The sequence below is a fragment of the Crocodylus siamensis genome, chromosome 4 (assembly GCF_052110815.1).
Source record: "Crocodylus siamensis isolate JL-2025a chromosome 4, ASM5211081v1, whole genome shotgun sequence".
Taxonomy (NCBI): Eukaryota; Metazoa; Chordata; order Crocodylia; family Crocodylidae; genus Crocodylus; species Crocodylus siamensis.
Window position 1 is genome coordinate 127,785,306 of NC_143398.1, and position 22,757 is coordinate 127,808,062.

Consider the following 22,757-nt stretch of genomic DNA (forward strand, 5'->3'; position numbering starts at 1 on the left):
CCCAGCCCCCCGTGCAGCCCGGGCCGGGCGGCGCCCCCCGGCAGTACCGGACTTGGGGTAGGTGACGATCCAGACGTCGCTGTCGCGGACGGGGCAGTTGGCGATCTCCTCCATGCGGCCGCGGCAGAAGGGCGGCAGGCGTACGCCCTGGTACTCGAAGTACTTGCTCTCGAAGTCGCCGGGCGTGCCGGGCGTCTCGGCCTCGCTCTCCGCCATCCTCCCCCGCGGTGCGGCACCGGCGCTGGCTCTGCTGCGGGCGGTGGCGGGGGCAGGAGGCGGGTGGGCGGCGCTGCCCCGCACACACCCGGGCGCGGCAGCGAGAGCGGGTCCCCGGGGCTGTGGACGCGGGGAGAGAGAGGGGACCCCTCAGCGAATGGGCTCCGGCGCCGGTGATGTAATGCGGACGCTCGCCGGAGGATGCAGCAGCGGCAGCATCATCCTCCGCCTTAACCCTCCGCCTGCCGCCGCGCCCGGGGTGGGGGAGGAGGAGGGCACACTGTGCCCTGCGCGCGCGCACACACACACACAGAGCAGTGTGTCCTACACACACACGCACAATGTGCCATGCACACGCACACAGAGCAATGTGCCCTCCACACGTGCGCACACATACACAGAGCACAACATGCCATGCACACATATGCACACACAGCAATGTGCCGTGCATACACACACACAGAGCAACTTGTCCTCTACATACACACAGAGCACAATGTGCCTTGCACACACAGCAGTGTGCCGTGCAGGCACACACATGCACACACAGCAGTACGTCTTACACACACACACACACACACACACAGAGAGCAATGTCTCCTCCACACACAGCAATATGCCATGCATGAACGACTGGTGCCTTCCCAGACCATTTGTAAGCAGCAGCAGCAGCAGCAGCAGCGAGGGGCAGGAGGGTGGCAGCAGTGACCGCCCGCAGAAGCCAGCAGCAGTGGCATATGCCCCCCCATGTCTCTCCCATGCGTCGTCTATGGTGCCATGCACACACACAGACATGCGCATATAGCAGTTTGCCTTCCACGTGCATACACACACACACACACACACACAGAGCCTCAGCTACAGCCCTGCCCTCCCCCCACTCCCGCCAAGCCCCCAAGGCTGGTGGCAGGGGATGTCAGGGGCATTGCCTCAGATCAAGTCCCTCAAGAGGGAGCCCTGTTCAGCCCTTGGGGTGCTGTTAGCCTAGGGAGCCCCAACCCTATCCCACTCCACCAGAGGACTGCCCTCTGAAGGGTTCAACTGAGTGGCATGTTGGAAACCACCCAAAGTTCCCACTTGGGTGGGGGGCCGTTATTAAGGCTACCCCTGTTCCTTTCCCATAAGCCTCTGAGCTTGATTCTCTCTATCCCCTAAATCTGACACTTGTCACCAGCCTGCAGTTGCTCAGTGCCCTTCACAAGGACTCCTGGCAAAGGCCTGCAGAAAAATCTGGGCTCTAGGTCAGTGGTTCTCAACCTTTTTTATACGTAAACATTTTTATTGTAAACATCAATGGCCAATCCTGACTCCATGCCCCTCACTCCTGACCTGCTGCCCCCAGGCCCCAGCCCCACAGTGTGAGGGGAAGGGGGTCTGTGGGGCATGGGGGTAAGGGAAAGTCATGGGTTCCCACATTTTTCCCTTTAAAGGAGAATCCATTTTTAAAGTTTGTTCACAACCCACGGGTTGAGAAACACTGCTTTAGGTGACCAAGTGACATCAGTAAGTTGCCCAGGCCACAGTAACACCAGATGACATTGCTCTGGCCACAAGTGTTGTTGTTAGAGCGCTGACATCTGTGTAGAAATTTCTCTTGATAGAGGCAGTCATTAAATCCATCACTCCAGGAGATCCAGGAGGGGGTGACTGTCCTTATATAGTAGCTAAGGAAACCTTTTGTTATAGCCCAGTGTTTGAAACTAGGAAGCATTGAGGGTCTTAACCCCTCATTTGCGTCAGAGTTATGGAGACTGATGACAGTAGTTTAGGTGGGAATTTAAAAAAATAAATAAACAAAACACAAGTGCTAGATAATTCTAGAGCACACAGTTGTGCTTACAGATAGTCTTGGAAGGCACCAGTTGTTCACGGGGGGCGTGGGCACACTGGAAGGATGCGACAGGCTACAATCAGACTTAGACAGGTTACAAGGGTGGGCGGACGAGAATAGGATGCGTTTCAACACAGACAAGTGCAAGGTGATGCACCTCGGGAGGAACAACCGGCACCATACCTACAGGTTAGGGAACTCCCCTCTTGTCAGCACGGAGGCGGAAAGGGATCTGGGGGTCATCACTGACTCCAAGATGAACATGGGCCAGCAGTGTGGAGAGGCAGTTAGGAAGGCCAACTGCACCTTGTCATGCATCCACAGATGCATCTCGAGCAGGTCCAAAGTGGTGATCCTCCCCCTCTATGCGGCACTGGTCAGGCCACAGCTGGAGTATTACATCCAGTTCTGGGTGCCACACTTCAAGAGGGATGTGGACAGCATGGAGAGGGTCCAGAGGAGGGCCACTCATATGATCAGGGGACAACAGGGCAGGCCCTATGAGGAGAGGCTACAGGACCTGAACCTGTTCAGCCTCCAAAAGAGAAGGCTGAGGGGGGATTTTGTGGCCTGTTATAAACTAGTCAGGGGGGATCAGCAGGCATTGGGGGAGTCGCTGTTCCCCCGAGCACCTCCAGGAGTGACCAGGAATAACAGTCACAAGCTGGCAGAGGGTAGGTTTAGGTTAGATACCAGGAGGCGCTACTTCACGGTCAGGGTGGCTAGGGTCTGGAACCAACTTGCAAGAGAAGTGGTGCAGGCTCCTACCCTGGGGGTGTTTAAGAGGAGGTTAGATGAACATCTTGCTGGGGTTATTTGACCCCAGTAGTCTTTCCTGCCATGGCAGGGGGTCGGACTAGATGATCTGCTCAGGTCCCTTCCGACCCTAGAAACTATGAAACTATGCATGGCACATTGCTGTGTGGAGGAGACGTTGGTGTGTGTGTGTGTGTAGGACATACTGCTGCATATGCATGTGTGTGCATGCACGGCACACTGCTGTGTGTGCATGGCAGCCCCTGCTTAGTGCTCTTAATTGGTTCCAGAAAAACTGAGCGCTAAGCAAAACCACATTAAGAAAAACCCATTTTTCCATAGGGTTTAATGTAAATAAATATAATTGGTTCCTGCAGGCCCTGGCCTTGCTGCGAGGCACTGCATGGGCTCTGCCAGGGAAGGCATCAGCTTCTTCCAGCCTCATCGTTCCACGACCATAATGGCCCCTGCCAGCCCACACCCGCTGGCCACCAGTGCACCTGTGCACAGCCCCAGCTGCTCCGCCTGCGGGGCCTGAGTCGGGGACCCACCCACCCAGGGATTAACAGCGAGAAGGCAGGGATTAATGGCGAGCAGTGGGGCTCCAGTGGGTGACTGCGTGACCAGAGCAGAATGTATCATGGGCTGCAGCCCAGGGACATGGGGGCTCCGCAGGCTTGGCTCCACTGTGGGCTGGGGCAGGGGACACTACACATATGTCCTTGAACACTCCACACTCCTGCAGCCCTGCTAGCCCTGGCCTGGGCCCCACACTCACATCTGCTTCTGCCCCTTCTCAACACCACCACCGCTCCCCCCCGTCTGCCTGCTGCTCCAGCACCATGTGCCAGAGTGGACCCTGGGCTCCTGGCACCCCACCCTGCGCCCCACTGGCTGCCACTCACTCGCCGCTGCTGCCACAGCCGCTGCTGCCACTGTTTCTCCCTACCTCCTGCACTAAGCATTATAATGAAACCGCTGAGCACTAAGTGAAACCAGGTAGGGATTTTTAATGAGTGCTATAACGAAACCGCGGGAAGTGAAACTACGTTAAGCAGGGGTTGCCTGTAAAAGATTTCTCTTGCACTCTAATTTTGCTTCTAGAATTTATTTGGCATGACAGTAACAATGGAGTAGAAATTTAAAGGTTTGTATATGTAATCCTCATCCCTGGGTTGCTAGGGATTAAGCAGAGGGGGTGGGGCCACTCCAAACCCAGGAAAACCAGACGGGAGACCTGGGTTCAACTATAGCCTCCAAACTGCTTTGCGGGCTAGCCAGAGTGGAAGTAGGAAAGAGGAGGAGCAAGGTGGGAGCTATTTTGCCTGGAGTCAGGTAGAAGGAGCTGGTGAGAGGCCTTGATCCCTGATATGCTCCACGCACAACTGAAAGAGGCCCACAGGGAGATAATGGAAGAGCCTGAGTGCAGGTGGGAGAAGGAGTGATTTCCCCACTGTAGAGACCCCTGCAGAGAGAGAATCTGACTGCTGTGACAGAGAAGGGCCTGAGTTCCACTTAAAAGGCTGCAGAAGTTAATGCAATGAGTTGGTTGTGGAGGAGTGAAAGTCCTTGTGCCACCTGGGATAGCTGGGGTTTTGCACAAGGTGAAGAGTCTCCCTCCAAAAGGTCCTTACAAGACTACTGGAATTGTGTTTTTAAATTGCAATGTTGAAAGGGGTAATTTTGTTATCAGATTTCAATCCCAGGTTACAGCCTGCTGTTTGCTTATGTGTATAAATAAATCAAACTTGTTTGTACCCTCCTGTTAAATTTAGATACAGTTGGGGAAACTGAGTTACTGCTGTCACATATATGTATCTTTGTGACAAGGGTTACATATACATGGATCTGCCTGAAAGCTGGGGGCCTCATAGATTTGAACTCTGTGTAGAAAGGTGTGTACCAGGTTTGCAGGCATATCAGTGGAGGATGGTCTTTCAGAATCTAGCCAAAAAATGCATGTGGGTTCTGCACTATTTTGTTTTACAGCCTCTTATACTGTCCAGTCCCTGCAGGTACCTTGGAGGAAAGAGCACAGGTTACAGGAGGGAAAAGTTTAGAAGGAAACAGCAAAATGCCAATTTCTCTGTATTTGGCTCAAATGCCAGCTGTAGTTACAAGACCTCAGTAAATGTGTTAATAAAATGTTAGTTTAGTTTTATAATCAGGGAGAAGTAACATAACAATGGTGTCCGAGGCATAAAAATAACAGCTCCTGATACTGCTGGCTGGTTGTGCTACTGCTGCTGGCAGCCAGGAGCTGCTGCTGCCCTGTGTACCAGCACAGCTTTGGGTGCTGAACTGCCCTGTTATGCCTCTGGCAAGCTACCTGTGACAGGGCATGCTGGCAGTCTGACAAAATGGTCAGAGACAAGGGTCTGTAGCCAGGAATTAAGAGTAAAGGACAGGAGTCAGGAGACTGGTCCTGGGCAAGGCTGAGAGCACACAGAATGCACTTGTGTTAAACCACCAGTACACTATGCTCACAGATGATCGTAAAAAGAGCCCTAAGGCCTCTTTCAGCCAGTTGGGTAGCATAAGACATAGACAGCCTGGCATGCCCCATCTGGTCTATCAGAGTAGGCAGGACTGACTATTAGGGTTCCTGACTCATGGTGCCCTTTTTTGTTAATACCTTGTATCTGACTATGAAACAGATATAAGCACATCCAAATGCCTGTATGCAGTACTGAAATAATGCTGCAAAATACTGAAGACCTGGCTGGGGTTTGTGGAAGGACCACATTGCAGAATGAGGTATCAGGAGTGTTTTCTATTGAATCAATCTGAGTTCTTTCAGGGATTCCTGGTGACTGCAGCCTAAACCAGTGACTACTTTTTCAAATCATCATGCACTTCAAACATGCAGAGTGGCTCAGTTTAACTGGGCACTGCAGATGAGGATCAAGACTTTCTTGGTCCCAAAATCACCATCCTTTTTCAGATCCCAGTACCTGTTAGATTTTTAAAGCTTCTGTGCTTTTCTGATATTCAGGAAAAATAGGGATCAACTCCCTATGTAACTTCCTGATGAGGCTGAAGTTGGTTGCTTATTCGCAGTTCCTTACTCCCAATTTCCTATTCCTTATTCCCGGTTCCTTTTTCAGAGTGAATCTAGACCCAATAAAAGCTTGTTATTAATTAATTACACATCCTAAAGAGAGAGAATTTCATTAGATATGCATAGGTACTAATTAATTTGTAAAATAATATCCCACATCAATTACAGAGCCCTAAATGAAGGTCAGATTAGGATGGGATTATGGGGCAAAATACTTCTTGGACCACTACAAACTTTCTGTTGATGCCACTGGGGGACTGTCCTAAAGAATCCTGACCATAGTTCTGCCTGTCCTAAAGCATGGTTTGGCCATGCCAGGCTACCAACAGATAGCCCCCATGCCCATACTAAGTATAATAGCTTGAATAACCATTTGGATTTTGGGCTGGGATTATGGCTAGAAAATCTGCTTGGGCCACCCATCAGAATACCTCTGCATGACCGGGGGACTCTACTGGACATATCTGACCAGGTCTTGCCTGGCTCAAAATGCAGTTTGGCCATGCCAGGCTGCCAATTGACAGCACCACAGCCACTGTGCTAAATATATGGACCTGAATAAGGAACTGGATTTTTGACTGGGAGTATAGCTAGAAATCCATCTTGGGCCACCCCAGACTGTCTCTGTGCCATCAGGGGACTCTCCTCCACACCTCTGAACAGATGTTTACCCAGCCTAACGCGTGGTTTCGCCATGCCAGGCTGCCAACTGACACCACCCTCCAAGACTCTAGCCAAGGATATGGACCTGAATAAGGAACTGGATATTGGGCTGGGATTATAGCTAGAAATCCTTCTTGGGCCACCCCACGCCATATCTCTGTGCCACTGGGGGACTCTGCTGGACATCTGAGACCAGAGACGTGCCTGGCTCAAAGCGCGGTTTGGCTATGCCAAATGATAGCACCCCCCAAAACTGTGCTAAGTATATAAACCTGAATAAGGAACTGGATTTTTGGCTGGGATTATAGCTACAAATCCTTCTTAGGCCACCCCATGCCATGCCTCTGTGGCACCAGGGGACTCTCCTGCACATCAGCTGGCCCTGACAACCTGCACCCCAGGGTACTCAAGGAGCTGGCAAGCGTCATAGCCCAGCCCCTGGCATGGATCTTTGAAAACTCCTGGTGCTCTGGTGTAGTGCCCGAAGACTGGAAGAAGGCCAATGTGGTGCCGATCTTCAAGAAAGGGAGGAGAGTGGATCTGGCTAACTACAGGCCCATTAGCCTGACTTCTATCCTGGGGAAGATCCTAGAAAAGTTGATTAAGGAGGCCATCCTTGATGGACTGGCCCAGGCTAACATTCTAAGGGATAGCCAGCATGGGTTTGTTGCGGGTAGGTCTTGTTTGACCAATCTCATTTCCTTCTATGACCAGGTGACCTATCACCTGGACAAGGGAGAAGAGATTGATGTCATATATCTTGACTTCAAAAAAGCTTTTGATCTGGTATCCCATGATCATCTCTTGGCCAAACTGGCCGGTTGTGGCCTTGGCTCCACCACGATCCGCTGGCTGGGAAATTGGCTTCGTGGTCGGACCCAGAGGGTTGTGATTGATGGCAATCACTCATCATGGTGCCCTGTAACCAGTGGGGTCCCTCAAGGCTCTGTCCTGGGACCCATACTGTTCAACATCTTCATTAACAATGTGGACATTGGAGTTAGGAGTGGACTGGCCAAGTTCGCCAATGACACCAAACTTTGGGGCAAAGCATCCACGCCAGAAGATAGGCGGGTGATCCAGGCTTGGGAGGAAAAACCCGCAGCACCCTTATAGGCTCGGCACTGCTACGTTGGTTAGCACTACAGAAGAAAAAGACTTGGGGGTCATCATTGACCACAAGATGAACATGAGCCTGCAATGCGATGCTGCGGCTAGTAAAGCGACCAAAATGCTGGTGTGCATCCACAGATGCTTCTCGAGCAAATCCCGGGACGTCATTCTCCCCTTGTACTCGGCCTTGGTGAGGCCACAGCTGGAGTACTGCATCCAGTTTTGGGCTCCACAATTCAAAAAGGACGTGGAGAAGCTTGAGAGAGTCCAGAGGAGAGCCACGCGCATGATCAGAGGTCAGGAAAACAGATCTTACGATGACAGGCTGAGAGCCATGGGACTCTTTAGCCTGGAAAAGCGCAGGCTCAGGGGTGATCTGATGGCCACCTATAAGTTTATCAGGGGTGACCACCAGGATCTGGGGGAACATCTGTTCACCAGAGCGCCCCAAGGGATGACGAGGTCGAACGGTCACAAACTCCTGCAAGACCGTTTCAGGCTGGACATAAGGAAGAATTTCTTTACTGTCCGAGCCCCCAAGGTCTGGAACAGTCTGCCAGCGGAGGTGGTTCAAGCACCTACATTGAACACCTTCAAGAGTAAATTGGATGCTTATCTTGCTGGGATCCTATGACCCCAGCTGACTTCCTGCCCTTTGGGCAGGGGGCTGGACTCGCTGATCTCCCGAGGTCCCTTCCAGCCCTAATGTCTATGAAATCTATGAAATCTCTGACCAGAGTGTTGCTCAGCCCAGTGCACAATTTCTTCATGCCATGCTGCTAACTGCAGCCCCCTGTGCCCACTGCATTAAGTATAATGGCTCAAATAATAAATTTCTTTTGGGCTGGGATTAGCGATAGAAATTCTTCTTGGGCCACCATGCCATACCTCTGTGGCACTGGAGGACTCTTCTGGACACCATGACCATGGTTTTTTCTGGTCCAAAGAATACTTTAGCTGTGCCACGCACCAATTTTCTCACCATCTGCATGTGCTATTAACATTGCTGGCAATAAGGAGCTGCCTTTCTGCTGGGTTCATGGGGCAAAACCCTCACGGAATCATCCCAAAATATGTCCCCACTACCAAGGAGCATCCTGAAGAAATCTGGGCATGTCCCTCCTCAACACAATGCTATCTTTTTGAGTGTCAGCCTGCCAGCTGATACCCAACCTTTAAAACCTTTATGTTGCTTGTTCCGCCAGGCACTGGATGGCAGGACAAATGGCTGTGTGCAAAATAGGACACCAGTGGCAGACTGCTGCTCCAATGTGTGGTATTAGCACACTCCAGGAGCCTCTGCATCATGTGCCCTTGTTTCAAAATGGCAGGAGCAGTCCTTTAACTAAAGCTCTTCAAACCAGATTTGTTAAAGCACCCCTACCACCATTTTTAAGTGTGGGATGCTGAATACTCGTGACACTACGGATGCTTAATTACAGGGGCTCTTAGAGCTGTTTTATTTAAAGCACCCCTTTCCCCACCCCAGGGCACTTAAAACTGGGTGTTGTAAATTAAAGCAACCTGCTCACTCACTAGCAAATAGATTTCATAGATTTCATAGACATTAGGGCTGGAAGGGACCTCGGGAGATCAGCGAGTCCAGCCCCCTGCCCAAAGGGCAGGAAGTCAGCTGGGGTCATAGGATCCCAGCAAGATAAGCATCCAATTTACTCTTGAAGGTGTTCAATGTAGGTGCTTGAACCACCTCCGCTGGCAGACTGTTCCAGACCTTGGGGGCTCAGACAGTAGAGAAATTCTTCCTTATGTCCAGCCTGAAACGGCCTTGCAGGAGTTTGTGACAGTTCGACCTCGTCATCCCTTGGGGCGCTCTGGTGAACAAACGTTCCCCCAGATCCTGGTGGTCACCCTTGATAAACTTATAGGTGGCCATCAGATCACCCCTGAGCCTGCGCTTTTCCAGGCTAAAGAGTCCCATGGCTCTCAGCCTGTCATCGTAAGATCTGTTTTCCTGACCTCTGATCATGCGCGTGGCTCTCCTCTGGACTCTCTCAAGCTTCTCCACATCCTTTTTGAATTGTGGAGCCCAAAACTGGACGCAGTACTCCAGCTGCGGCCTCACCAAGGCCGAGTACAAGGGGAGAATGACGTCCCAGGATTTGCTCGAGAAGCATCTGTGGATGCAAGCCAGCATTTTGGTCACTTTACTAGCCACAGCATCACATTGCAGGCTCATGTTCGTCTTGTGGTCAATGATGACCCCCAAGTCTCTTTCTTCTGTAGTGCTATCCAACGTAGCACTGCCGAGCCTATAAGGAAGCTGCAGGTTTTTTCTCCCAAGGTGGAGAACCTTGCATTTTTTGGTGTTAAACACCATCAGGTTCCCGTCTGCCCATTTGCTGAGCTTGTCCAGGTCAGCCTGGATCACCCGCCTATCTTCTGGTGTGGATGCTTTGCCCCAAAGTTTGGTGTCATCGGCGAACTTGGCCAGTCCACTCCTGACTCCAATGTCCACATCGTTAATGAAGATGTTGAACAGTATGGGTCCAAGGACAGAGCCTTGAGGGACCCCACTGGTTACAGGGCACCACGATGAGTGACTGCCATCAATTACAACCCTCTGGGTCTGACCACGGAGCCAGTTTCCCAGCCAGCGGATCGTGGTGGAGCCAAGGCCACAACCGGCCAGTTTGGCCAAGAGGTGATCATGGGATACCAGATCAAAAGCTTTTTTGAAGTCAAGATATATGACATCAATCTCTTCTCCCTTGTCCAGGTGATAGGTCACTTGGTCATAGAAGGAAATGAGATTGGTCAAACAAGACCTACCCGCAACAAACCCGTGCTGGCTATCCCTTAGAATGTTAGCCTGGGCCAGTCCATCAAGGATGGCCTCCTTAATCAACTTTTCTAGGATCTTCCTCAGGATAGAAGTCAGGCTAATGGGCCTGTAGTTAGCCGGATCCACTCTCCTCCCTTTCTTGAAGCTCGGCACCACATTGGCCTTCTTCCAGTCTTCGGGCACTATACCAGAGCACCAGGAGTTTTCAAAGATCCATGCCAGGGGCTGGGCTATGATGCTCACCAGCTCCTTGAGTACCCTGGGGTGCAGATTGAAGGTATCCAGCTTCTCATGGTGTTCCTTCACGAGGTCAGCATTTATGGAGGGTAGGGGATCCCCAGCACCCGGATCTCCCTGTCCCATAGCAGGCATGGGCGTCCCATGGGACTGATGAAAGACTGATGCAAAGTACCTATTTAATAGGCTGGCTTTTTCCTGGGCGTCAGTTGTCAGTTGCCCCATCTGGTTTAGCAGGGGTCCAACATTGTCCTTGCTTTTTCTCCGGCTCCCCACATATCTGAAAAAGGACTTTTTGTTGTCCTTGCTGCTTGAAGCTAGTTGGAGTTCAGTTGCAGCCTTGGCTTTCCTGGTTTGCTCCCTGCAGGACCGGACCAGCGCAGAATAATCCTCCTTGGAGGTGAATCCCGTCGTCCATCCTTTGTAGGCTTTCCTTTTTAGCTGTAGGAGGTCCGGTAGGTCCCTGGAGAGCCAGGAGGGCTGCTGTGCCTTCTTTCTGCCTTTCCTCCGTGTTGGAATAGATTTAGCTTGTGCACTGAGGATCGCTTCCTTGAGAAGCAACCACTCTTCTTGAACTCCCATCTCCCTGGGGTCATGGTCCCTGAGGGCCTGACTGACAAGACTCTTGAGCTTGTCAAAGTCGGCTTTTCTGAAGTCAAGGACTTCTGTGTTGCTGACTGACTTGCCAGCTTTACGGCGGATGGTGAAGGTGATCAGCTCGTGGTCACTGTCACCCAGCTTTCCATCGATCACTAGGTCGCCGATTAGGTCATCCCCCGTAGCCAGTACCAGGTCGAGCAGCGCTTTGCCTCTCGTTGGCCCATTGACTTCTTAAGTTAGGTAGAGGTCATCCACACATGAGAGAAAGCTTTGCGACCGCTCAGATTTTGCCAATCTAGTGATCTTCCCACGAGATGTCCGGGTAATTGAAGTCACCCATGACAACCAAGGTCCTGGAGCAAGTGGCCTCAGTCAGTTCCCAGGCGAACACCTGGTCAAGCTCAGGACTTTGAGTGGGAGGTCTGTAGTAGACTCCCACCGTTGTGTCCCCTGTGCCATATTCCCCACAAATTTTTACCCGGAGGGTCTCTAGCTGTCCATGCTGGTTGCCAACATCAGCTTGCAGGGATGCGTAGCTTTCCTTCACATAGAGAGCTACACCCCCGCCCCTTTTGTCAACACGATCCCTCCTGTACAGGGTATAGCCCTCTATACCCGTGGTCCAGTCATGGGTGGAGTCCCACCAGGTCTCTGTTATCCCAATGACGTCATAACTCTTTGCACTGAGCAGGAGGACGAGCTCCTCCTGCTTGTTGCCCAGGCTTCTGGCATTAGTGTACAGGCAGGCAAGTGTGCCCTTGGGGGCTCTTGCCTTGCCCACAGATTGTGCCAGGGCTGGGGCAGGGGTGGGCTCCCTTAAGTGCTTTGGTCTGCTGGCTTTGCAAGGGTCACTCAGCGGGCCAGCAGTGGCAGTAGTCCCCCCATCCCCCAGTGGGTGAATGGTGGTACTCCCTAAGAAAAACCTTAACTATTAACTTTTAACTGTAGCTCAAAATGGATCACAGCCACAGTCAATGGCAAACCAAGCTGGGGAGCTCCCTCCTAGTCAAGTCATTTTGGAAGGAAGTCTCACCCATGGCTGCCATCCAGGAACTGTACCACTTGTGATCCAAAAGAAATTCCTTATTTGAGCCAGTATACTTAGTGCAGTGGGCATGGGGGGCTGCCAGTTAGCAGCCCGGTGTGAAAAATCTGCACTCTGGGCCAGGCAAAGACTCTGGTCAGGGGTGTCCAGGAGAGTCCCCTAGTGCTACAGAGGCATGGTGTGGGTGGCCTAAAAAGGATTTGCAATCATAATCTCAGGCCAAAACCCAGTTCCTTATTCAAGGCATTATACTTAGTACTAACAAACTGCCTATCAAGAATGACAGGGGGAAACAGGATGGAATGGAGCCCTGCAACTGGCCCTTCTCCCCTCCTTCCCCCACCCTGCTTTACCCCCACCTCCCTCCCACCGCTTGAGGTGCACCCCAAGCCACCCTTCCGCACCGCTTTGGGTCTGACCCTGCTCCCCCCATCCCTTCTTAGGCCACCCCAGACCATGTTTCTGTGTCACCAGGGTCTCTGCTGGACATCTCTGACCAGAGTGTTGCCCAGACCCTTCTGCCACTTCAGTCAAGTCCTGCTCCCAGCCCATCCCATCCCATCCCATCCTTGCTGCTTCAGGTCCAACCCCGCTCCCCTCCTTTCCCCCCACAGCCACTTTGGGTAGCCTGGCTCGTTTCCGCCTGCCTCCCCTCCCCTCCCTCCCCCGGCTCTTCCCCTCCCTGACAGTTGTTCTGGGGAGCATCCAGGATGGGCACCCACCATGATCCCCCCATTAGCCCTCAGGCAGGGAGGCAGAGGGCAACTCAGCTGCTCAGGCAGCTGGGGCTTGTTCCCTATTGCCAAAATCCCCTGGCAGCGGTGCAAACTTGGGCCTGTGCAGCCAATCGCCACCTGTCCTCTTGGGGGTACATGCACAGTTGGCTAGAAGCATTACGGACAGACACACAGCCAGCCAGATTAAGCCTTTTATTATATTAGTGGGCATGGGGGTCTGCAGTTGGCAGCATGGCATGAAGAAACTGTGCTCTGTGCCAGGCAAGACTCTGGTCAGGGATGTCCAGGGGAGTCCACCAGTGCCACAGAGTGATAGAGTGGGGTGGCCAAGAATGATTTCCATCTCTAATCCCAGCCCAAAAAGAGTTCCTTATTCAAGCCATTGTACTTAGTACAGTTCTTGGGGTGGGGGGCTCTGAGTTGACAGTGTGGCAGAGCCAAACTGCTTTGGGCTGGACCATACTCTGGTCGGGGATGCCTGGGAGAATTGCCATGGAGTCATAGAGTGGGGTGGCCTAACAAGGATTTCCATCTCTAATCCCAGCCCAAAAACAGTTCCTGAGATGTCCAGGCGAGTTCCCTGGTAGCACAGACGTAAGTCAAGGAGTGGCCCAAAAAAGGATTTCTAAGTATAAAACCAGCCCCAAAGCCAATTCCTTATTCAAATCAATGCGTTTCATACAGTGGGAATGAGGGGCTGTCAGCTGGCAGCCTGGCACCTCCAAGCTGCATTTTGGAATGGGCAGGGTTCTGGTTAGAGGTGTGCAGGAGAGTGGTCTGGTGCCACACAGTCATGGTGTGGGGTGGCCCAAGAAGCATTTCCATCCCTCAGCCCAGCCCACAAACCAGTTCCTAATTCAAGACCATATATTTAGCACAGAAGGTGGCCCAAGAAGGATTTCTAGCTATAATCCCAGCCCAAAATTCAGTTCCTTATTTGGGTCCATGTATTTAGCACAGTGTCTGGAGGGTGGTATCAGTCTGCAGCCTGCAACAGCCAAACTGCACATTGGGCCGGGCAAGTCTCTGATCACAGATATCCAGGAGAGTCCCACGGTGGCACAGAGATGTGGTTTGGGGTGGCCCAAGAAGGATTTCTGGGTATAATCCCAGCCTAAAATCCTGTTCCTTATTTAATTCCATTTACTCAGCAGTGTCTGGGGGGTGGTGACAGTTGGCAACCTGGAGCCGCTTAATCGTGTTTTGGGCCAGGCAAGTGTCTGGTCACAGACGTCCAGCAGTGTCCCTTGGTGGCACAGAGATGTGTTCTGGGGTGGCCCAAGAAGGATTTCTGGGTATAATCCCAGCCCATATTCCAGTTCCTTATTCAGGTCCATTAATTTATCACAGTGGCTGGGGTCCTCCAGTGGTATCGCCACAAAATTTGCAGTGGGCCAAGAAGTATTTTGCCCCATAATCCCATCCTAATCTGACCTTCATTTAGGGCTCTGTACTTGATGTGAAATATTATTTTACATATTCATTAGTACATATGCATAGCTAATGAAATTCTGTCTCTTTAGGATGTGCAATTCATTAATAACAAGTTTTTATTGGGTCTAGATTAGCTTTGAAAAAGGAGCCTGAAATAGGGAACTGGGAACAAGGAACACACTTCAGCCTCATCCAGGAGGGCTGGGGTGCTGTTGTGGGGGGAATGAAAGGCATGAGCAGGGCTGGGGGGCTGTGGGGAGGGTGAGGGGCACCAGTTCAGTTGCAGGGCTGTTGTGGTAGGGCATGAGAGGCACGAGCAAGGCTCTGGCAGGGGAGTGAGAGGCATGAGCAGGGCTGGGGGGCTTTGTGGGGAAGCGAGGGGCACCAGCAGGGCCGGGGGGCTGTGGGAGGCCTTTAATTTTAATAATGTATTTTGGGGTTTTTATCGGAGAATTTGCAATTTATTTATTTAAAAAGAGGAAAAACCAGGATCCCTAGGATCACTTGCCTACCTGAATATTTCTCCAGTGGCCTTCAGCACAGTTCATGCTGTACTACTTTCTCTTAGAATGTCAAATTTTACAATTTTTAATAAGAAGCTCTATTTAAAAATGGGCCATTATACTTTATAGGCAGTGCCCCAAAGTGCTGCCTTGTCAGGATTATATATTTCAGTGTTTGGGATAATTATAGTAGTCTGTTATATTATTTGCTATGTGTTGGAATGAAACCTGACCCTGGCAATCACAAAATACCAGTTGGCAGCATTTACATGTTTAGTCTGGTTTCTTATGAAAGCACTGTGATCTAGTCAGGGCAGGGAAACAGAACATGAGAAACCTGTGTTAACATTCAGGACATGCTATATATACTTGAGCCAGTCACTTCACTTCTTTTGTCTCTTGGCTTCTCTGTCTGTAAAATGGAGTTGACCCCAATTCATATATAAGCATTCGAAGAGCCATGCATGAAAACTGCCATAAAAGGGCTAAGTATGACTTAATTTAATTGTAAAGGTGATGTCAAGTTGTACTGTAAATGATGTACACAATAATTCAAAATGGTAACCTAATAATGGGTCTTTAGTGAAAGTCTGACAATTGGCAATTAGTGCAGGTTTTGCTTCATTTTAAAAACAGTAACTACTTGTATTCAGCTCCTTGGGTAAACAAGGAGAAAATGTAATGAGCTTCAAAGATCTGGGTTTTGCTATCAGCAAACAGGAACCTCCCATTAATAAAATTTGTAACTGGGGGGTAGGTGGGAAGGGGTACTGGATTACAGTCCTGATTTTGAATCTTCCCATGTCCAGATCCCCAAAAACAGATCATAGACTTTCGTAACTGTGGTCTCATAGCACAGGACAAGTTCTAGCCAAATTTGATGTGAACTGGATATACTACAGATGGTTGAATTGGATGGTTCTACATGCAGGAGATGAGAGCAAGTATTTTTTTTCTTTGCCAGTGCCTATGACTTTAGTTTTGAACTGGTGTTCTCCGAAGAAGTTGGCTTAGAAAATGCCATTTATTTTATATATCTCTCCTAGATGGAAAAATTATGTCATTGAACTTTCTCATGTATATTATTAATAAATATTATTTTATTCAGATAAGTTGAATGGTTAGTTTAGGAGTTATGGATCTTTGAACTTCTCAGAAGTTCATGAGTTCGCTAGTGCACTTCCTATACTTAATACCAGCTCTGGACTGTTAAAGCAGCTATAGAAAAATCAATGAGAGTTGAGCATCTAACTCATGTAATTGTTTTCATAAATCCATGTATCTAGTTCTAGTCTGAGGCATCTTTGAAAATCTGGCCTTGTGTTACAATCTCCAAGGGTGCATAAAAGAGAAATTAGCAGCTTGCACACATAACAGGTTTGTACTTCTTTCAGCTCCTCTTAGCTGTACAAGCTGTTGTTAAGAAGGAGACTACCAAACTACAAAGGATCCAATGGGCACAGATGGGGGAATAAAGTACCGGAAAAAGGAGCAGGGCAGGGATGTGGTTAAGAGAATTACTGTACAGCTGGAATCCTCAGAAGTGAACAGCAATCAGACCTCTAAACAGGCTCTGCTTGTCTAGTCAAGCCTCAAGAACAACTCACTCATAGTGCAAGGTAAGTTGGGAAGATACAGCACAGTCAGAGGCTTCACTGCACATTCATTACAGAGACTGTCTCATAAGGTGCCTGTACATGAGCATGGAGCCTGCTCCAACACGCTGTAATTACATGGCATTGCAGCATACTTAATTAATCGAGTCTGCTGGAGTGTGGTAATTACTAGGGTGAAATCTCACCGCCAGTTTTGTTTCAATGTTCTTTCGACCTGTTTTGAGGTTGAAACAGCAAGATTGAAACAATAGATATAGTTGAAACAGCCTTGAAACAAAATGAGGCAAGTCGAAATGTTTTGTTGTTTCGATGTTTAGTCCATAAGCTATAATGGGGAAGGTTGAAACAGCTTAAAACTTTGTAATTACTGGCCTGATTTGGATGAAACTTGCAGGAATGGTAGCCTCTTCTGAGGGCATGATGCCTGCCAAGTTTCAAGGAGATAGGTGGAGGGGGTTTGGGGAAACTGCACCCCAAAATTTTGAAAGCAAAACTTGTGTTGTGTATGTGTTAAGCCACAGTGGGTCAAAACTGCAGGCTTGCTGTGAAAGCATGCTATAGAGTGGATTCTTAACCACTCCCATTCCAACCTCAGATGCTGCTAATAGCAATTTCACCTGGTCAGATAAGATAGGACTAAAAATAACCATGAGAGGGGCAGCTCTCCATTCCTTGCAAACTTGTAAATATGCAATGTGGCTGGACACCACCTGATCAGGCCCTCATTGTAGTTGCAATGTGAACTTGATTATTAATAGTTTAACAAGATTCAGAATCCATTGGGTAAATTGTGCCATTAATAAAACACAAATTAACAATCTGAGCAGCACTGGGTAGAAAATCAGGATAATTTCTCAAAATATGCCTCCATGCCTCTGATTGGCCAAGGGGCCCTGGAAGTCCTGCCCCTCCTGAAATTAACAGGTGGCCATCTGTCAATCTTTGGGAGGGGAAGGAAATCTGGAGCCCTTCAGCCAAGCAGAGTTGAGGGGGAAAGGCATCATGCTGTGCTGAGAAAATGGTGCCTGGCACCATGTCAGGACCCTGGAATCCAGAGGCAGCCTCTGTGAATTAGGTAGGTTCCTACTCATAACGTATCTGTGAGGTTAAAAAAAGGGGTGTTATCATTATTATACAGATGGACAACTGAGGCACAAAGAGACAAAGGGCCATATTCACGGGCTTGCCAACCTCACTTTGAAGGCTACTCAACTATTTTTGGAGCGCATGGATGAGGAACAGAACAAAATCAAGCTCAGACAACCAGGAAAGGTAAAAGATCTTGAAAAAATATCGAAATGTAAGGAATTGACAAGAAAAATTTTGCTTGGCCCCAGCAGTTCTTAACCTTTTGCACCAACCATTTTGTCAAAAAGCCCTGGTCCCACCATAATAAAAACAAAACCTCACTTTTCCGAAAAAGTGTATTTTTACATTTACGTGAATTTTAGTATTATATTAATCATTAATAGAAAATTTTAAGGACATCATTTAAAAATTTAAGTCCCACCTACACGACCTTCACATCCTACCAGTGGGACACATCCCACTGGTTGAGAAACATGGAGTATGTCTATGTCTGTTCTAAACTTCAGCTCAGGGAGTGGCTCTAACACCCTCACAGCTGAGCCTGGACCATTGCAGAAATGTATGGCTCTGCCCCCTCCTGCTCAAACTCAGAAAACTGGGTCATGTGTAGAAACACCCAGGACTACCCTGAAAGACAGGTAGCTTGACAACAGGGTGCAAGCATGTGTTCAGGGTTGCTCCATGGCATCTACACTACCTAATTTGCAGGCTTTCTCCCACACTGCACAAGAGTGGGTGGATGGGTCTATGTTTTTCATTTGTTTTAGGGAGGCAGATGCAGATACAGCCTATTTTTTGAGCTTGGTCACATATTAAGCAGGAACAAATGCGTGGGATCATGGTTTTTGGTAGCAGTCCTGGGCTCACCACAGAGGCATATAGGCATACCCTTACTTATCACAGGAGGTGTGAGTGGTAATAGGCTCTTGAAGGTAAAAGCAATCAACTTGTGAGTTCAATGAACTGCTTATTTTTAAACTGTCCTTGGAAGACTGGGGAAAGTTAGAAAAAAGCAAATGTAACATCACTGGTAATTATAGAAACAAGAATGAAAACCAATCCTAGCAATTATCCTCATATATCTAGCAAAATAGTAGAAAATACTAAACACCATTCTATTCTGAAAAGGACATATGTAAAGTCAGTAGCTCTGATTATTACAAAGTCAATAGCTCTGCTTCATCTTTAAGTCACACCTATTTAGTATCTAAACAAAGTGGTTTTATCTGAGGTAGCAGGTTTTGAACTCTTATTCTTGCCAGCCCTGCAGTGTTGGCACTACTCAAGGAGTGAGAACTAGTTTCTATCTTTTGTCATAGCTCATCACCAGAATTAATTGGCATAAAGAAAACCAGATTTTTTTTCTGTTATACTTGTGCAAACAGTTCAGGTGGATTTAATTTCATAGGTGAACTATGGATCATCAAATAAGGCACACGTGAACTTGAAGTGTGTGTGCTATTGAAGAGTCCCCATTGCGACACACGCTGTTAAAAGACAGTCCCTGTCCTCAAATGCAGTATTTACTTGAATCTAAGACAACGTTTCCCTTCCCTTCGCTCCCCACAAACAGCAAGGGTGGGGGGGGGTCACTCATCTTAGATTTGCATACAAAGCAGAGGCAGGGGCAGACCTCTGCTGCAGCTCTGACTTTGGCCCTGAGCCCAGGTCAGGTCAGGACCAGAGTCAGACCCATAGCAGCCTTTGCACCCTCCACTTTGCCCCCCTCCCCTCCCCTCCCCTCCCCTCCCCTCTTACTGCCAGGCAGAGCTTGGTTCTAGTTCTAACTTGGGTTGGATTGCTTCCTGGGCAGGAAGCACATGGAAACTCCATCTCCTGCCTAGGAAGCAACAGCATCAACACTGCTGCATGGCCTGGCAAGGGCTGAGCTTCCACATGTTGTGCTCAGGGAGAGAATAGAGCTGGAACAGCCTCTGACTGTAAGTTGGGGGGGGAAGAGGCAGAGACTGCAGGGAGCAGGGGAGGGTAGAAGAAAGCTGCTGTTTTGGCAGGTCATGGACTAAGATCTATCACTGATGTAGGTATACCTACACTGGTATAGGTAACTTGATTGATGAGTTACTCTGTAGATCAGGATTGGGTCCATGAGTTGGCAATAGAAGCAAGCAGGAAGACCCTGACTACTGAAAGAGCTGTATGTAACAATAAGCTCTTCAAGGCAAGCACTATGCTTTCCTATAAGTCTGACTACTTTCTTAAGAGCAGCTGGATAGTTCTGCTCTTCCTGAGTGCTCCATAATTGCACTAGTATGGCAGAATCTAGTTCTGAGTTTATGGAAGGTATGTTGAATGGGGGAAGCTATTCAGTGAGATGACAGGGAGATACTAAGCACCAGAGCTGTAAGAACATCAAGTATGCCAGTCATCTGCTGCAGCATTTGGTAAGAGACCTGGCAGCATCCTTAGCAGGTGACCCACCATCTTGAACAATCAAAACTGTAGAAGTTCACAAAGATTTCCCTTTTCACTAAACTATCTTCATCTGTGAGACTAGTCTGGAAGAAGGTCTTAATTTAATCCTCACTTGAACCCTGTGAGTGGTGCAGGAAGGAGCTATAACATTCATTTGGGAGCATTAGGAGTAGATCCCTGTCAGTCAACAGCCAATGTATGTTACCTGCTTCCAACATCCCAAGTACCTTTAGTGATTACTGGTAAGTGAGCATAGGTTTAAATACATGTGTAATCTGAAAGTAAACTGCTAAAATACAATTGGGATTTAAAATTTAGGCCAGTGATTGTTCCCATTGATGCCCTAAATTCTTAAGTTCTAAGTCTGGTTTTAGGACTCTTGCCTTGGAAATAATCACTGACAGTTTTTGCCTTTACTTCCTTATCTCCTTCCAGGAAAAATTACTTATCAGGGCTATAGCATACATCTGTTGACTGATGTAAGCTAGATATTTTTCCTCTCTTGAGCAAGCAGGGATCATGTCTGTACCTTTACTTTTATGGGGCCTAATAAAATGTGGCCTTGGAGCTGACTGGGATTACAGGGAACTTCTGTAGCATTTTTTTTTTCAGTCATGATATAGATCGGCTGTACCACTTTGAAAATATGGAATCTAGGGAAGGTCTAAGTATTATTAGTCACACAATGAGGGAGAGGGTTCTATTCTTGTACAGTACACTGTCTGGGTGGGTCTCTTAGCAGGTGCTGATTTAGAGTGTACAGGAGAGTTCTTATTTCTCCGTGTGCCTCTCTCGGGACAGCACAGTAGAACTATGAGCTCATCTTTCTAGGCACAGTACAAAAGCTGCATAACCTATTATTTAGTATTACAATAGTGGAGGCACACTCTTCAAATGAGGAAAGCTAATATTGTCATACTACCTCCTGAATGGAATTTTTTACTCTTCCATGGGTGGGGTTCAGATGCTATTGTTGTAGATTGGCTAGCTGCTTTGTGTGCTCTACCCATTGACTCATGCCCATGAAGCACTGGGATTCTTGTATAATAAAGGACTTAGTCCATCTGTCTGGCCATAATGCTCTTGGAGTACTCTGATTGGTTAGTGGTTGGTTACTCTCTAGCAGTAAAATGTGCATAAAGCCTACTGTAGCTGCTTCACAGGATCTCAGGAAGTTTGATCATTGACTTACAACAGCCTCTTTGTAGCTAAAATGGAGATTATGCTTTTTCTCAAAGACTTGTTTTAATGCATTATGACTAACCCTGATTTTGTCTTGGGTGTCAGGGATGCTGATCAGGCAGACCAGCCTGGGCCAAGTACTGACAGGGACTCTTTGCAGGCTGGTCAGCCTAAGCCAAGTACCTCAGCAGCCACAGCTGCAGTAAGCTTCAGCTGGTGAATTCTGTTTCAGTTTAGGAGCAGTAAGCATCTTGAATGGCTCCTGGGAGCACCACCTATCCATTTAATACCAGCTAGGGCCCTGGGGTTGCAGGCTAGTCAACAGTTCTGTTGTGGCCAGCCTCCTGGTTCCTGATCCTGGTTTTTGGCTTATTTCTGGACTTTGGCTTTTTCTGTGGTTTTGTTTTTCTGGCTCCTGACCCTGGTTTGGCTCTATTTTTGGATGTTGCCCTGTGGATCACTCCTCAGAGTGGTACTTGACATCTGACCCTGGACTGTGTTGTGGACTGCTGCTGGATTTCTCTCTGGTTTTGGTATATGACTCCTGCCCTCTACCCAGCCCTAATCCCTGCTTTCCATCAGTGGCCTAACCATTAGGAAAGACTGCCTATGTCCTGGTCCTCTATATTGGGTGGCCCAAGAACTCCAGGTCTGCTCCTACTATCCTGCTGCATATCTTTGGGGACTCAGGATGTCTCTTGCTGCCAGGCACACTGCAATCATTCTTATCACAAGAAAAAGTATATAGTAAAGTCAACACACACTGCTTATGTAAGTCAAAAGCATAGGACAAAGACTCCAAACTGGAAACAGATATGTGGAAGCCTCATAGCTACCTTCTGACCTAAAGCTACTTCTCAATGCTCTCTTTCAAACGGCTAGCAACCTGTTAACTTCTGGGGAGATCCTCCAGACTCCTTGACTGTGTTTCCTGCTTTCTGTAGATTTGGGATATCTTCTCCCCCACTTCCGACAAGAGACCGTACCTTAAATCCATTGGCTCCCTACTTCCCTCATCTCTTCTCTGTTTTGTTTTCCAGAATATATTTTTCTTTGCTGATGATGACAAACATCAAGTACACAGAAGCTCTATGTTAATGGAGTTCCCTTTGAGATGAACTACTGTCTGAGATTATATGATATTGGAGTGCTCTTTGATATGGATTTAGCTACTGTTGAGTGGAGTGACCTTAATCTTAAAATCTAGTGCCAGCACTGAACATAAATCAATTTTGTTGATTAGGTCAGGCAACTAAAATTCAACTGGTACTAAATATCATATCTGATATAACCATATAAATGATAAAAATGAACATTGCTTGCTATTAGCTGTTTCATAGTTTCATTTTTCATAGTTTCTAGGGTCGGAAGGGACCTGAGCAGATCATCTAGTCCAACCCCCTGCCATGGCAGGAAAGAGTACTGGCGTCAAACGACC

At 48.5% G+C, this 22,757-nt stretch overlaps 1 protein-coding gene and 1 long non-coding RNA gene across 3 annotated transcripts in view; one reads left to right on the forward strand and one right to left on the reverse strand.

The window, feature by feature from the left end:
• The window catches only part of SULT4A1 (sulfotransferase family 4A member 1), a 48,142-nt gene extending 47,684 nt beyond the window's left edge, over positions 1 to 458 (reverse strand). For both annotated transcript variants that reach the window (XR_016441894.1, XM_090043765.1), the window contains exon 1: positions 48 to 458. Coding sequence is in view for 1 of the 2 variants with exons in the window: in XM_090043765.1 (XP_089899891.1) it covers positions 48 to 216 (169 nt within the window). In the remaining variant the exon portion in view is untranslated. The remainder of the gene's footprint in view (positions 1 to 47) is intronic.
• Positions 1 to 22,576, forward strand: LOC149866480 (uncharacterized). The gene is made up of 4 exons (XR_016441895.1): positions 1 to 57; positions 16,394 to 16,618; positions 17,754 to 17,887; positions 22,360 to 22,576. It is a non-coding gene; the product is annotated as an uncharacterized LOC149866480 (long non-coding RNA).
• Positions 22,577 to 22,757: the final 181 nt, after the last annotated feature.